This window comes from Simochromis diagramma, unplaced genomic scaffold, assembly GCF_900408965.1.
Source record: "Simochromis diagramma unplaced genomic scaffold, fSimDia1.1 OVJJ01000571.1, whole genome shotgun sequence".
NCBI lineage: Eukaryota > Metazoa > Chordata > Actinopteri > Cichliformes > Cichlidae > Simochromis > Simochromis diagramma.
Window position 1 is genome coordinate 1,823,574 of NW_024386885.1, and position 13,781 is coordinate 1,837,354.

Consider the following 13,781-nt stretch of genomic DNA (forward strand, 5'->3'; position numbering starts at 1 on the left):
TGTTGAGGTAGCTATGAGCCCCCAGACCTGATTCTTAAGCATTCAAATCAACACTTAGAGCATCTGTACATTCTGCCAGATGTGGCGGTAGATCACTCCTTTATTCCTCTTCTCTGCTCACAGGTCCAGTCGATTGAGTCGAAGTTGGACTCCCTGCTCGACATTTATCGTCAGGTTCTGCGTAAAGGCTCGTCTTCGGCCCTCACGCTTTCCTCTCTTCCCCTCTTCGAGCTGGAACAGACTTCAGACTACCACTCCTCTGTCTTCAGCAAGGACATGTCCTGCTCCACCCAGGTCAGCAGCAGTGGAGCGCCGCCCACCAGCGGCTTCGTCACTCGCTCCTCCACCAGTTCTCATCTCTCGCAGGGAGGACTCCATCTCATCCTGGGGCCCCCCAACGAGCTCAACCTCAATCTCAATGCCCCCTCTTCCACGCCTCCCTCTGGCCTCGCATCATCCTCTTTCAGCCCATCGCCCCTGCCACATCATCATCACCATCGCCACCACCACCATCCCCAGGCTCAGGCCACCACACCTGAAAGTGGCACTGATGAGGCTATGGGTAGTTCTCCACCCATCCTCACCCCGAACAGTGTCAGCAGTTCAGGGGACAGAGGAGTAAGAGATGGTGGGTTTCCTCTTCTGGCGAGGCTTCCACCTCCACCCCCTCCTAGCCGAAGTCACGGCCCTGGCACTTTAGTGCGAACAGCCTCCATAGAGGTATCCCCTGACATAGAAGACTTTTGTGGAGGTCTTGGGACACAGATGGAGGACAGTGTTGTCAGGAAGGACCTTGGCCTTGGGTTGGGGCTCAACAGATTGGGGCAGCAGCTCCAAGGGAACAGCAACAGCAGGCTTAGCACAAAGGAGGAGGGATCTTGGAGGAGACAAATGAGCTTGGAGCTGGAGCCCCTGGTGCCACCAGCGCTGGGCTGCTGCTCTGGGTCCAACGAGATGGACCGAGGATTGGGCAAGTCCATGTCAGTGCAGGATCTGAAGCAAGTAGCCCCCACCCATCACGGCCACAGCCTGTCATCTCCAAGCCCCAGTACAAGCAGTGACTCCCCCATTGGCTTCCATAGCTGTAGCCAAGATCCAGGGGGAGGAGGGGGCGGTACAGGCAGGAGGAGTGGAGGTGGGTGGGGTGAGGAGGACCTCTTTATCAGTGATAGAGACATTGAGACGCAGGGACTTGACTTCTTGTCACAGGGGTCTGCAGAGACTCCGACTTACTCCTCAGAACTCCTGAGGACAGGCGGCAGAGCCGGAGCAGGGACCCAGGGCTCAAACCGCAGTCTGGCCAGCGGTCACGCATCCTTGCCCGCTACTGGCAGCAACGAGTTGCTGAACATGCCACACGTACGGCTAAAATAGACCCAGCTACATGTCGGGAAGGCACACCAATCTCACCTCAAAAAGACGGTTTTTATCCTTTTTGGAGGGAAGTGGGTGGGTGGGAATATTACATGGGGTCTTCTTCTGTTTATATTCATGTTGATCCATTTGATAAGAATCACAGTATTTTCATACAGGCTGACCATATGACATATCATTGCATGAGTTTTGTTTTAAAGTGTGATTGACAAATCTGAGATAAGAGCCTGAGAAACGACAACAGAGACACCCAAAAATCTCCGCTGTTAAACTTGGGTTGATATGAGACCTTGACATACAGCATGAAGTGCATGCTTATTGTAAAGAGGTACAGAGATTTGAAAGGTACAGTTTGCAGTCGAGGCCATGGGCTCCTAACACTTATTGAAACCCTCTCTGAGAATGGCCATGTTCAGTGTATAAAAGCCACATTTTGTGTGTCTCCCATCAAACAAGACGTTTCCACACTGAAATGATGTTACATCACTACTGCCAGATGCATTCTTTCTTTCCCATCTTTAACCTCTTAAGATTCACAAGGTCATTGATGACATATCTTAGGTTTCGGTTTCTTAGCATCCAACCCATTTTTGAACATTTTCACCTGTTTGGAAAATGGAAAATCTTTTTATAGAAAAACTGTAATGCGCAAATGAACAAGACTTAATTCTGAGATGTAACGTCGTCTTTGTTTCTGGAAATTTGGCCTTGTGGCTAAAATAAGACCCAACTTTAACCATAATCTGTACAGGTAATCTGAAGTTAAGAGGGTAAATTTTATGAAACTAAAGCAATACATTCAAAGGACAGAATTTAAATCATTTTAGTTTCAATCAAACCTTTAAAAAGAACTCTATTAAAAAGGAATATACCAGTGTAATGTGAATACAGGCAATACGATTTATGTTTTCATGCATGTTTTTTTTTTTCCGTCTTTACAGCAAGAACAACAAATGTCTTGTGGTTTTAGGTTGTTGTCCTCCACACAATTTTGGAACTCTGTTTTACAAGGTGCAAGAACACACAGGGAAGGTAGGGGAGGGGCCAGTTGCATTCAGAGATTTGATTGGGCAACCAAGTGTCAGTAATTAAAATGAACAAATGGGCTCCTGTTAGTGCTTGTAGGGCCCCCCCAAAAAAGAAAAAATATATACACTGATGTATTGGAGCATAATGATGTTATCAAGTATTGTTATGTTAGTATAAGTACAGTTAGATTCTCTGAGCACCATGGTTCTTTATCTCTTATGTTTTCCATCAAGGTAAAATGATATTTTTGGACTGTTCAACCACAATCACTGACTGTATATAAGAGATGGACGTAGCTTCTAGATCTGAAAAGTGAAGTCAATGCAGAAGTGCCTTAAACCTGCATTCTTTCTGATGGCCAGCAGGGGGACACTCCCTTGGTTCAAAAAGAAAGCCCTGTTGTATAAACTGAGAAAGAAATGTCCCTGCTGCTCACTTCCTCGATGGGTTCATAGTTAACATCACTAGTTTCAAGTAAAATATTGTTCATTTTGTGAATCGTTATCCCTATTACTGTGCAGGACATAAAGCAGGTTTACAGGGTGAACATATGGGCATTAAGTGTCCCTCAGTTTCACCATCAGCTCCACCTCTGCTTTCAAAACACCAAGATGGGAACCCCAAAAATGCTTCATAGCAGGAAATGAGTAACCGATAGGTGAAAGCAGAGTGGCTACCTCCATCTTATATAGTCTTTGTTCACTTAAACTCAGATTCTTTTGGTGTCTTCTTTTGAAACTTATAAAACCATAAGCTGCTACTCAGAGGCTCAGCGGGAAGAAAAGATATGCTTTATCACAAAGCCCAACTTTTGTGTACTTTGGGCTTTTTCCAAACACAACAGGTACATTTAAGTGTGGATTTTATCTTAAGTTGGGGAGTGGAACCACTCCTCACAACACCCTCTTCAAGCCGTTGGTCTACAAATGTTTCCTGCCCTACATATTTGTATATTCTTGTTTCCATGCCCCGCCCTCTCTCCTTGCTGTTTGTGGGATCAGCCCGGGAGCTGGCGTTACAACAACAAAGTGATAGTCTGCCAAAAAGTGATTCCTGATGTTTCAGTGTGTGTTTTATTTGTAATGTCTTTATTTATATTGATTAATAGACTTGAACAGGATTTTAAAAAGGAGTTTTACATAAAATAACAAAATGACCAGTTTTGCAAGTGTCTTTGTGACCATGTTGGTCTCTTAAAACGTCGCATAAGTCGTATTTGTTTCAACTACTGCTGCGCTCTTGACCAGATCACTCTTAAAGACATTTTTGATATCAATGAGATTTGTTAACTGGATAAATAAAGGATATATATGCATCTATTCTCTTCCACTTATCCTTACCAGGGTTACGGGTGGGACTCTAGCCTGTGTCATCTACCATAGGCGAGAGGCAGGATATGCCCTGGACAGGTCGCCAGTCTGTCGCAGGGCTAACGTGTAGGGACAGACAACCATTCCCACCTATGGGCAATTTCGAATGACCAATTAACCTAACCCCACAAACTGCATGTCTGTGGAGTGTGGGAGGAAGCTTGAGAACCCACACAAACACAGGGAGAAAATGCAAACGCCACACAGAAGGGTCCTGGCCAGATTGTGGAGTTGAGCTGTCTGAGGCAACGGTGCTAACCAGCACGGCACCGTGCGGCCCTACATATATAAACGCCAAAAACTCTGCAGCTTCTACCTTGTGGCAGGAATGCTGTTGTAGCTCAAGATGACTTGATATCATTCATGAGGGATACATTTTTATATATTATAGGCTAACAAGTGATTTACAGTAGTTTAAATGCAGGCAATCTTTTTTGGCAGACGATCACTTTTTTGTCAACACCACCACCAATCCTCAGCCCGAGGTCATAGGTCACCATCTATTTGTTACCTTCTTTCAAATGCCCAGTTGTGTTTGAGGTTGAGTTCCCTGCTATTGGCTCAGGGAGTTATTTTTCTGGTCAGAATGAGTCTTTGGGGTTGACCAAGCATGAAGAGCCAACACAAATTGTTATTTCTGGCCATTTCCTTGGATAAATTAAACCCCATGTTAAAAAATGTTGGTCTCTTTGATGGGTGGCCGGAAAACCCCTGAACTCTTAAAATCATGTTTCAAAGGCATGCATGCAAGTTTGCTGTATGCACACGTGTACAGAGAGGAATGCCCATTCCCACCAGCAGCCAGTGAGGACGTCAACAGAGGTTACAAGCAGCGGCTGTTAACTTCACATCAATTATGCACCGACCGGTTGGTTTCCCTGCCGATCGCAGCCATGGATTGAAGAACATCTCAAATGTCATTACCTGGTTTAAGAGAATTGCTTAATGTCAGAACAGGTGTGTGACCTGGCAAAGCACTTTGTTTTGGTTCAGAAACACTGAAGGAAACTTTTAGACGTACGAGTTTTTCTTGTATCTGGCTTTTCTCCCGGCCTGTTCTTACATGAGGGAAGATTTTTAAACTCCTATTTAAAATCATGGTCAATGTTTGCTTTTTTTCTATACTCTGTGATGTGGGGATTATTTTTGCTTCCTGGCTACAGAATGTATAGTCGCTGAGTATTGACATTAAAACAAGAAAAGCAATGTCAAACCTCCTTGTTGCATGTTAGAGAATTAGATGCATTTGATACGGTTAAGTAGGTTTTTCTGGTACTTGGGAAAACTATTACAGCACAGCTAGATGCAGATCAGTTTTGGTGATTGGTCCACCTCTGGCTATCACAGGTAAAAACTGCCCATCTGGTCGATCTACATTTCTACCCTCACCTACGATTGTGGATCTGAGTGTCCCTGCCCGTGTGACACAGACAGGCTAAATAGCAGGGTAGAACGTGGACTGATCTATAGATGCATGACATAAAGCACCTGAATAGATTCTGCAGATACCCCTTACCAAAAACCAGAAAAGTTTGAGGAAGTTTAGTTTGCTTTGAAGAATGGATTTTAATCTCCTTTGCATGAAGAGGCTGCCATATCCAAACCTATCTAGAAGTGATAATGAATGCTATGCCATCACTTGAGTTTAAAATCAAGGAGCCCAGCTCTGATATGAAGTCTACAAAATGTGCAGTACATCCAGTATACCGGTGCCTTGCTTGTATGGTACATATTGAGCTTTGAGTTAATTTAGTTTCTGAAAGGTGCATTAGGTTCCTCCACAGAGATGATTGCACTGTCTTTATTTCCTCTCATTAGGTCCTTACTTGAGGCATTTTAGTTTTTATATTCAGAGATTTTGCTATTGAGCTAAAAATGGACCTTTGACATGTTACCATTCTGTCTGTGTGTCATTTTAATTTATTTAAATTATGTTCACATATTTACACACTAGTAATAATCTCAGATTTATGAAGCCTGTAATGTAAATGCAAGCAAACTTTTATTCTCATTCATCAATAAAGGAAATTCTACAGATGTTTTTTGGTGGTTTTGATTTGAATGAAATGAGGAGCAGAGAGATAATGTTTAAACACCTTTACTTGTATGAACGTAGAATCACAAATAACAGCGGTTAAGGTGAACTTAACAGTAACATTTATCAGAGCTACTTGGAGGGAGTTTAAGTTGAGCAAAGTGCGAGGCACGGAGAGTTTCTCTAAGGTGCAAACATGCAAGAAGCTGATCTACCTCAGGCTAACAAGTTTATCTTTTTGTTAAAGCTACAACACAGAGCTTACATGAACGAAGAGCTGACAAAAGAACGCGTCCGCCTCGTCACTACGATTGTCGTCTAGATCCACGAGAAGCTGAATCATTAACTTCAACAGGCAGAGAACTGTAACGCAAACCTATTGTGTTCTGCTGCAATAAAACCTACATAAGACGAGCACTAACAGCGTTTTGGTTAGTTTTTTTCCTTCGTCTGCTTTTGCGATGCATTGTGATAATAGACCAGACGCTGACTATGGAGTGCAGAAGGGGCGGGGTGTGTCTTCGGCCATGGTGAGCGTTTGGGGCAGCAGCCCAGCACAACGTTCATTTGGCCTTCTGCGCCTTCTGTGCCGATTTGGTGATCTTACCACTCGTGGCGGCTTTCTTTTCCACGCCTTTGATGACGCCCACTGCCACCGTCTGACGCATGTCACGGACAGCAAAGCGCCCTGAGGAGGAATTATTGGTAAAAAATGTGCATTAACATACAGAGAGGAGGTGACCCAAGTATATTAACAGGAATTAGCATTTTTTTTACATTGTTTTATTCGTCTGATAGAAAAATGTCACGCATGACAGACGATCCTCTGATTCAGAAGTTGTGTTCTCCCTAACGGGCAAATTTTATGATTTTAAAATTGTTTAACTTCAGCTACCCATAACTGTCCATTTATGTTCACTGATTAAATAAAGCAGTGAAGGCAGACTAGAAGGTGGAGAGAGAGAAGATACAGCACTTCGACCATGTGGTATATGGTCACCTGTGCCCCCACCCTTTCTTTCTGTGCTGCTGGATAGACAGGAAGCTATCGAGAGTGCTGCTTTTCTCCAAAAAATAATTTAAAAAAATAATTTTTTAATATTTTTTTTTAATATTCACCTATATGATCAAGTTTAGAATATCCATTGAATTTATGCAAATAATAAATTTGGCATTTTAAGATATATTTCTGTCCTTTTCACCTTTATTAGACAGTGACAGATAACTGTGGGGTGAATAGAGAGATTATTTGAGCTGGAATCGAACCCAGGCATCTGCAGTGGGGACAAAGCCTTCAGTACATGTTGTTCTACAGGCATCGCCAATAATCTGGTTTTAGTTTGAATTGAAAACTAATTTCTTACTGTCAGTGAGAGTAAAGTTTGGATAATTCAGTCAAATAAAGCTAAAATTTAGATCCACAAAATCCAGTTTCAGGATAAAAAAAAACAACCTACCGAGCGGCGGGTACTCAGAGAAGCTCTCCACACACATGGGCTTCCCGGGGATCATATCAACGATGGCGGCATCTCCAGACTTCAGGGACTTGGGGTTGTCCTCGAGCTTCTTACCAGAGCGACGGTCAATCTTTTCCTTCAGCTCAGCAAACTTGCACGCAATGTGTGCAGTGTGGCAGTCCAGCACGGGGGCATATCCAGCACTGATCTGACCCTGGGTGGTTCAGGATAATCACCTGCAGGGCAGCAGACACAGGTATTATTTGTAAACCTGGAGAGGAACAGAAGGAAGGATGTGCATTTCACACTACTGACAGCACACCTGAGAAGTGAAGCCAGCTGCCTCCTGTGGCGGGTCGTTCCTGCTGTCTCCAGCCACGTTGCCACGGCGAATATCCTTCACAGACACGTTCTTGACATTGAAGCCCACGTTGTCACCGGGCAGTGCCTCAGTTAGGGCCTCGTGGTGCATCTCCACAGATTTCACCTCAGTGGTCACATTGACGGGGGCAAAGGTCACCACCATGCCAGGTTTTAGGATGCCGGTCTCCACTCGACCCACGGGTACAGTACCGATGCCTGGAGGAGAGGCAGGTTAACAACTTTACAGCTGTGTGGAAGACCTGCATGGATTAAAGTCGTATACTTCTAAGCCTCAGCATTTAGGACAGAATGAACCAAAGGGAATTTCTTCAGACCTCATTCAGCTCAGCTGTTTTTATCACAAGGTGATCTCATTCCTATTTTCATACATATTCTGGAACAACCAACACTGCAGCCAAACTTCACAACACATTTCATCCTTACAGCCTCACCTCCAATCTTGTACACGTCCTGCAGAGGCAGGCGGAGGGGCTTATCGGTCGGACGCGTCGGAGGTTGGATGGCGTCCAGAGCCTCGAGCAGTGTGGTGCCTGAGGCGCTTCCATCTTTACGGTTGATCTTCCAGCCCTTGAACCAGGTCATCTGTGAAGGGAGAGAAGCCCACATGTCTGCAGCTTAGCAAGAAGGAGTGATAAGATGTGAATGTTAACACCAGATAAATTCTGAGCTAGAATTTTACACCCAGAAACCATTTGCCAAAGCTGAAGAAGGAATGAGGCGCTAACTAGCAGGCATTAGACCTGTAAGCATGTTGGAGTATTTTTACCCAAAAGCTCATTCTTTAATAGTTATAAAACCTTATATTATTATAGATGTGTAACTCCCTGCTAGTCTCAGACAAATAAAAGAGTCATAGCTGGTCTCATGGCAGACTCACGTTAGGGCTGGGCTCCAGCATGTTGTCCCCATTCCAGCCAGAAATGGGCACAAAAGCCACGGTGTCAGGGTTGTAGCCAATCTTCTTGATGTAAGTGCTGACTTCCTTCACAATCTCCTCATAGCGCTTCTGGCTGTAGTTGGGCTCAGTGGAATCCATCTTGTTGATGCCCACAATGAGCTGTTTTACTCCCAGGGTGTAGGCGAGGAGGGCGTGCTCACGTGTCTGCCCGTTCTTTGAGATGCCAGCTTCAAATTCACCCACGCCCGCCGCCACAATCAACACAGCACAGTCAGCCTGAGGGGAGGGAGACAGATGTGAAAACATCTTTCCACCTTAAGTTTCTCCATCAACCATTTCTCTCATGTTATACTCTTCTACTTATTCTAATGCTACTAACTACAGTCTTTCCCACGTTTTTGAATCCTTCTGAGATTCCATTCGCCTTTGGGTTAATGGAGAAACACCTCACTCAGTTCAATTACCCTTCTTGTACCTGCGATTCTAGAGAGGATCTCGTCCCATGCTTGGGAGTAGTCCATTCCAAGCATTTAGGACAGAAGCTGATGATGGTGGTCATCGTCTCAATCTGCACAGTTGTATGTGTAGGGTAAAGGACTACACAAACAGTATAATCGTATCTCTGACTGACCCTGCACTAAACTCAGGTGTTATTCAAAGTTATGGAACAGTTGTTGTTTTAGTTTCTATATAATTGTGTGACACTGTGGAATTTGTTTTAAATTTTCTACTGTTTTTTTTTTTGCATCTATTTTATTTGCTATGGACCCGTGTGTGTCTTAAATAAAGTGAAACTAAACTATGATCTCTCTGTGAGCTCAAGAACAAGGAATTTCATCACCAGCTGAGATCAAAGATGTTGGAGTTTTTCTCACTGAAAGATCTGCAGAGGAAAAACTTATAAATGGCATTTAACACGAGCACTTAAGAAGTCCACTGAACTGTACCTGTGAGGTCCCAGTGATCATGTTCTTGATAAAGTCCCTGTGCCCTGGAGCATCAATGATGGTGACGTAGTACTTGCTGGTCTCGAACTTCCAAAGAGAAATGTCGATGGTGATGCCACGTTCACGCTCAGCTTTCAGCTTGTCCAGCACCCAGGCATATTTGAAGGAACCCTTTCCCATCTACAAGGTGTAAAAGGTAAATCAATAAGACTGATGGCCGAATATTTTTTGTGGACTTGTAATAAAAAGATGAGAATATTATCCAGAGTAGGAGACAAGTAGACCGGAAACAGGAGTTAAATAGCAGAAAATTTTCAAAATGATCTTTTTTTGAAGTAAGAACAACATGAGTCATACCTCTGCAGCTTCCTTCTCAAACTTTTCAATTGTCCTCTTGTCAATGCCACCACACTTATAGATCAGGTGGCCGGTGGTGGTGGACTTGCCTGAGTCAACATGTCCAATTACCACAATGTTGATGTGGAGCTTCTCCTTCCCCATCGCTGCTCACTCTGACAACAAGACAAGAAACGGATACAGACTTGGGTCATCTCCATAAAGGGAACAGCAAAAGTAATGCAAAGACACAATAATAATTTTTATCTTGATTTCTTTGTTTTAACTCTGGAAGCCAAACACTTAACTGAAATTAAAATCTGAAAAATTAAACAGCCTGAAAATTGTCTCTCATTTAAGCCATGTGTCAGAAAAATGAATTTATCAGCAGAGCTTTAAAACATATTTGAGCCTCATAAAGGAGGTGACAGATCCCATTAAAATGAAATTGGCCAATCAACATTGTTGACAATTGATATGGCCACTCCTAAAGTCCCTTCTCTCTGATAGGTTTATTTTCTGAGTCAGACATATACTGAGTTGGCCACACAACCTAAACATGGCTGCATTAAACCGCTTGAATCAAAGTTCAAAATCTCCACTTCAGTCACATCTTGATTGCTTGATATACCCTGAACTGATATTTGGATCCAAATGGCTTTGTAATATAATGTGTTGTCCTCAGCTTGATTAAATAATCTTTCACTTCAGCTCTTTGGACAGCTTCACACAAGGGCTGTGCGATATGACCAAAATCTCATATCCCAATATAAGACATTTATCGTCCCGACAACGTTATATATCACAAAATTTTTACATTTTCTGTAAATTCTGTGAATCTCGGGCAGCTCGATTTGCGTGAAGTTTTTTTTTTTTTATCTGGTCGTGTACCTGGAGTCAAGTGTTTAGACCGATGCATGAAACTATACATTTTTAGACATTTTCTTTGTGACTATTTATTACACGGCGTGCTGCGGGGAAAAGCCTGTTCTGACGTTTGATTCTAAGGTTTATTTTTTAGCACCTGACGGCTCTTTTTTGCTTCTCATCCGTAAACACTCTGCGTACTCCTTCATGTGATTCAGTTTATTTTGAAAAAATCTCAACAGGATCTTCAGCTTTATTGTGAAAGGTTTATGTAGAAAATAAACAAGAGGACGACGGAGCCACGCAATGGTTTTACGGTCGTTGTTGCTAACGTCAACGCATAAAAACAGTCGCTTCTCCGTCCGTAGTGTGGTTATATTAAATATAGGAAAAAGAGAGAACTTTAAGAAATTCTACAGCGACCATCAAAACAATGAAAAAATATTGCCATAAACAGTTTATTTTGCAACACCAAGAAACAAACGAAAGCGTAATATATGCAACGATTGACATTTTCATATCATCATCTGATATATATCGCTATATCAAACAGCCCTACTTCACACATAATGTGTGTGTGAGGAGAAAAAAGGAGATACCAATGTGACTGTACCTGACATCATCCTGCAGCAGCCTAATGACTCACTGTAACCAAAATAAGTCTAATGCAAATAAGTTGGCTGAATAACTAATTAATAACTAATAAACACATTATTTATATTTGATGGTGTTCATACCGAGCTTGTTATCATTTATTACTTTGCTAATAAATTCAACAAATGTATATTCTTGGATCCATTAACTTTTTACTTTTAATTTACAGAGTTATGGAAGCTGTTTATATCAAGCCTGATTTTATCTCACATATAAACAAATGAGTCCTCACAGGGAGGATTACAGATTATTAATGCAAAACAGGTATTGGATTAAGCAGATACCTTGGCTGTGGGCATCTGTATCGGAACTGGAAAAAGCCAGATCAGTGCACTGCGTTGATGTATGGAGGGCAAATTATAAAACTGTGCCACTGTTCAAATACTTGTGGATTTTATTGTATATAAACAAGAACTGCTTCTCAAATGTAGGTTTACCCCCCTCCGACAAGCCTTTCTGCTTTAATCTGTCCTTACTCTGGTGCTATGAAGGCATGTCCAGGAAATGCTCTCATAATTATTCCTTATTAATTTAACTAAGAAGATGCACCTCACCTGCTCTCCTATGACCACAAATACTGTACTGTAGTCTAACTTCAAATATACACCATTCTTTGCACAGTAGGAGTATTTCAAAAGTGAAGCATTTGGGTCAATTCAATTTCAATTCAGTTTTATTTATATAGCAACAAAACAACAAAAGTAGCCTCAAGGCGCTTCATATTGTGAGGAAAAGGCCCTACAGTAATACAGAGAAAACCCCAAAAATCACCAACAGTGGAAATGTGCACAGTCCTTTATTTTTAAAATAGACTAGACTCTCTAACCTATTTGTGTGTTTGTCATTCTTTTCCTCCCCATTTCTTCTGTGTAGCAAGAAGAAAATATAACCTGGCACTATTTTTAACAAAACATCCACTAAAACAAGGCAAAGTAATTGACTCATTCATTAACTATTTAATGAATTAATTCTGGTAAAAACAAAATTGCAGTTTAAGTGAACTGTTAAAGTACAAATTGTCGGGTATTTTTTTCAGTTCAGATTTCTTTTCAACAATTATACTTTTTTGGCAATATTCTCAATTCATTTACATTTTCTCCTGTCACGTGACCTTATGGGTCCCTTTTTCGTACCAAGTGGTTTAAACTACTATTATGGCTGTTACAGTTCTTGAATATTAAATATTAGTGTGATATTAATGTATAATAACAACGGATCTAACATTAATATCACATTTAATGGTGGCCTATAAAATACTGGTGCGCCCCACTAAATGGCTAAGAGGGATTTTATATACTTTTTACACTGTACTTAATAAATATGGGACACTAAATAATTAATTTAGTGTACCTGTTAAACTTGAAAACATTTTCTTTCCAAGCCTTTATTTATGTATTAAAACCCTAGTTTATTTACAGCATAGCACATTAGGTTTTATATTAAAAAAACAAAACACATTTGTACTATTTCACACCAAGGCTCAGACTGGCTTATAAATATAGAATGCACGAGTTAATTACATAATAAAATAAGTTAATTTAATAATAACAAGCTGGCTAAAAGTAAAGCTCATATTAGTTTGCTTGTATTATGACAAAATTTCCCGCCCTACGAGCTAACAATAAGCTAACGGGATTCCCGCTGGTATTTTGAAAGTTTACATTGAAATTTAAACAAAGACATATTCAAATTAACAATTAGAAATATATACATACCACAAAATAATACACTAGCTCCAACCATCACCTTACCTTTTGTTTTCTGAGGCCAAACAAAATTTAGTTAGCTAACAGTAAGTCTGATTAGCAACACCTGCACTACTCCCTCACAAGCTAAGGAAGTGTCTTGCGCATGGGCAATTCAGCAGATTAGAAGCTTGCAGACTAAACCAAGGTTATTATAGTCAAATAGACAACAAATGAACTACCAAAAAACTTTTATTTTACTGCATAAACCGGTGGTTATTTAAATATATAAGTGTCTGGGAGGGGTAAGGGGGTAAATACTGCATTTACTGTTCTGTTCGTTTAACAGGCTATGAAAGGAAAATGTTGGTATTTGCCAAAATACACAGTAAACAGAGCTAACATCAGAGCACAGCAGCCCATCCACTCAAGACTCGTGCACTTCAAAATCAAGCCCCCCAATCTAACAAATCTCATCCAGCTCATCAGATCGGACGTAAAAACGTGTCATTGCAGGACATTTCTGTGCGACACTGCCGCAACGACCAGGCGGTGGTCATGACGCTGCAGACCTGCACTACAGACGCCCGCATGTCCCAGGAGTCACACAGTTATTACACAGCACTATTTAGCTGTGGCAGCGCGATGTTGCTGATGAAGATGATAGTGTGGCCGTTGGGGAGCAATGTCTGTGCGCTGAAACTGCGCCATCCGGGCCTACCCAGCCCCCCCACGCCCCTCTGTA

General features: G+C 41.9%; 2 protein-coding genes across 9 annotated transcripts in view; one reads left to right on the top strand and one right to left on the bottom strand.

Moving 5' to 3' along the window:
• Window positions 1–2,514, top strand: part of kcnq5b (potassium voltage-gated channel, KQT-like subfamily, member 5b) — a 124,456-nt gene extending 121,942 nt beyond the window's left edge. For all 8 annotated transcript variants that reach the window (XM_040033494.1, XM_040033487.1, XM_040033491.1 and 5 more), the window contains one exon: window positions 124–2,514. In XM_040033494.1, the coding sequence (XP_039889428.1) occupies window positions 124–1,374 (1,251 nt within the window). In that variant the 3' untranslated portion in view covers window positions 1,375–2,514. The remainder of the gene's footprint in view (window positions 1–123) is intronic.
• A 3,535-nt stretch (window positions 2,515–6,049) lies between these two features.
• LOC120734605 (elongation factor 1-alpha 1-like) lies at window positions 6,050–13,235 on the bottom strand. The gene is given in 9 exon segments (XM_040033505.1): window positions 6,050–6,496; window positions 7,266–7,479; window positions 7,481–7,501; window positions 7,588–7,844; window positions 8,081–8,231; window positions 8,527–8,823; window positions 9,495–9,674; window positions 9,852–10,006; window positions 13,103–13,235. Coding segments are annotated over 8 exon segments (1,389 nt in total). The 5' UTR covers window positions 9,996–10,006; window positions 13,103–13,235; the 3' UTR covers window positions 6,050–6,371.
• Between the last annotated feature and the right edge of the window lie 546 nt (window positions 13,236–13,781).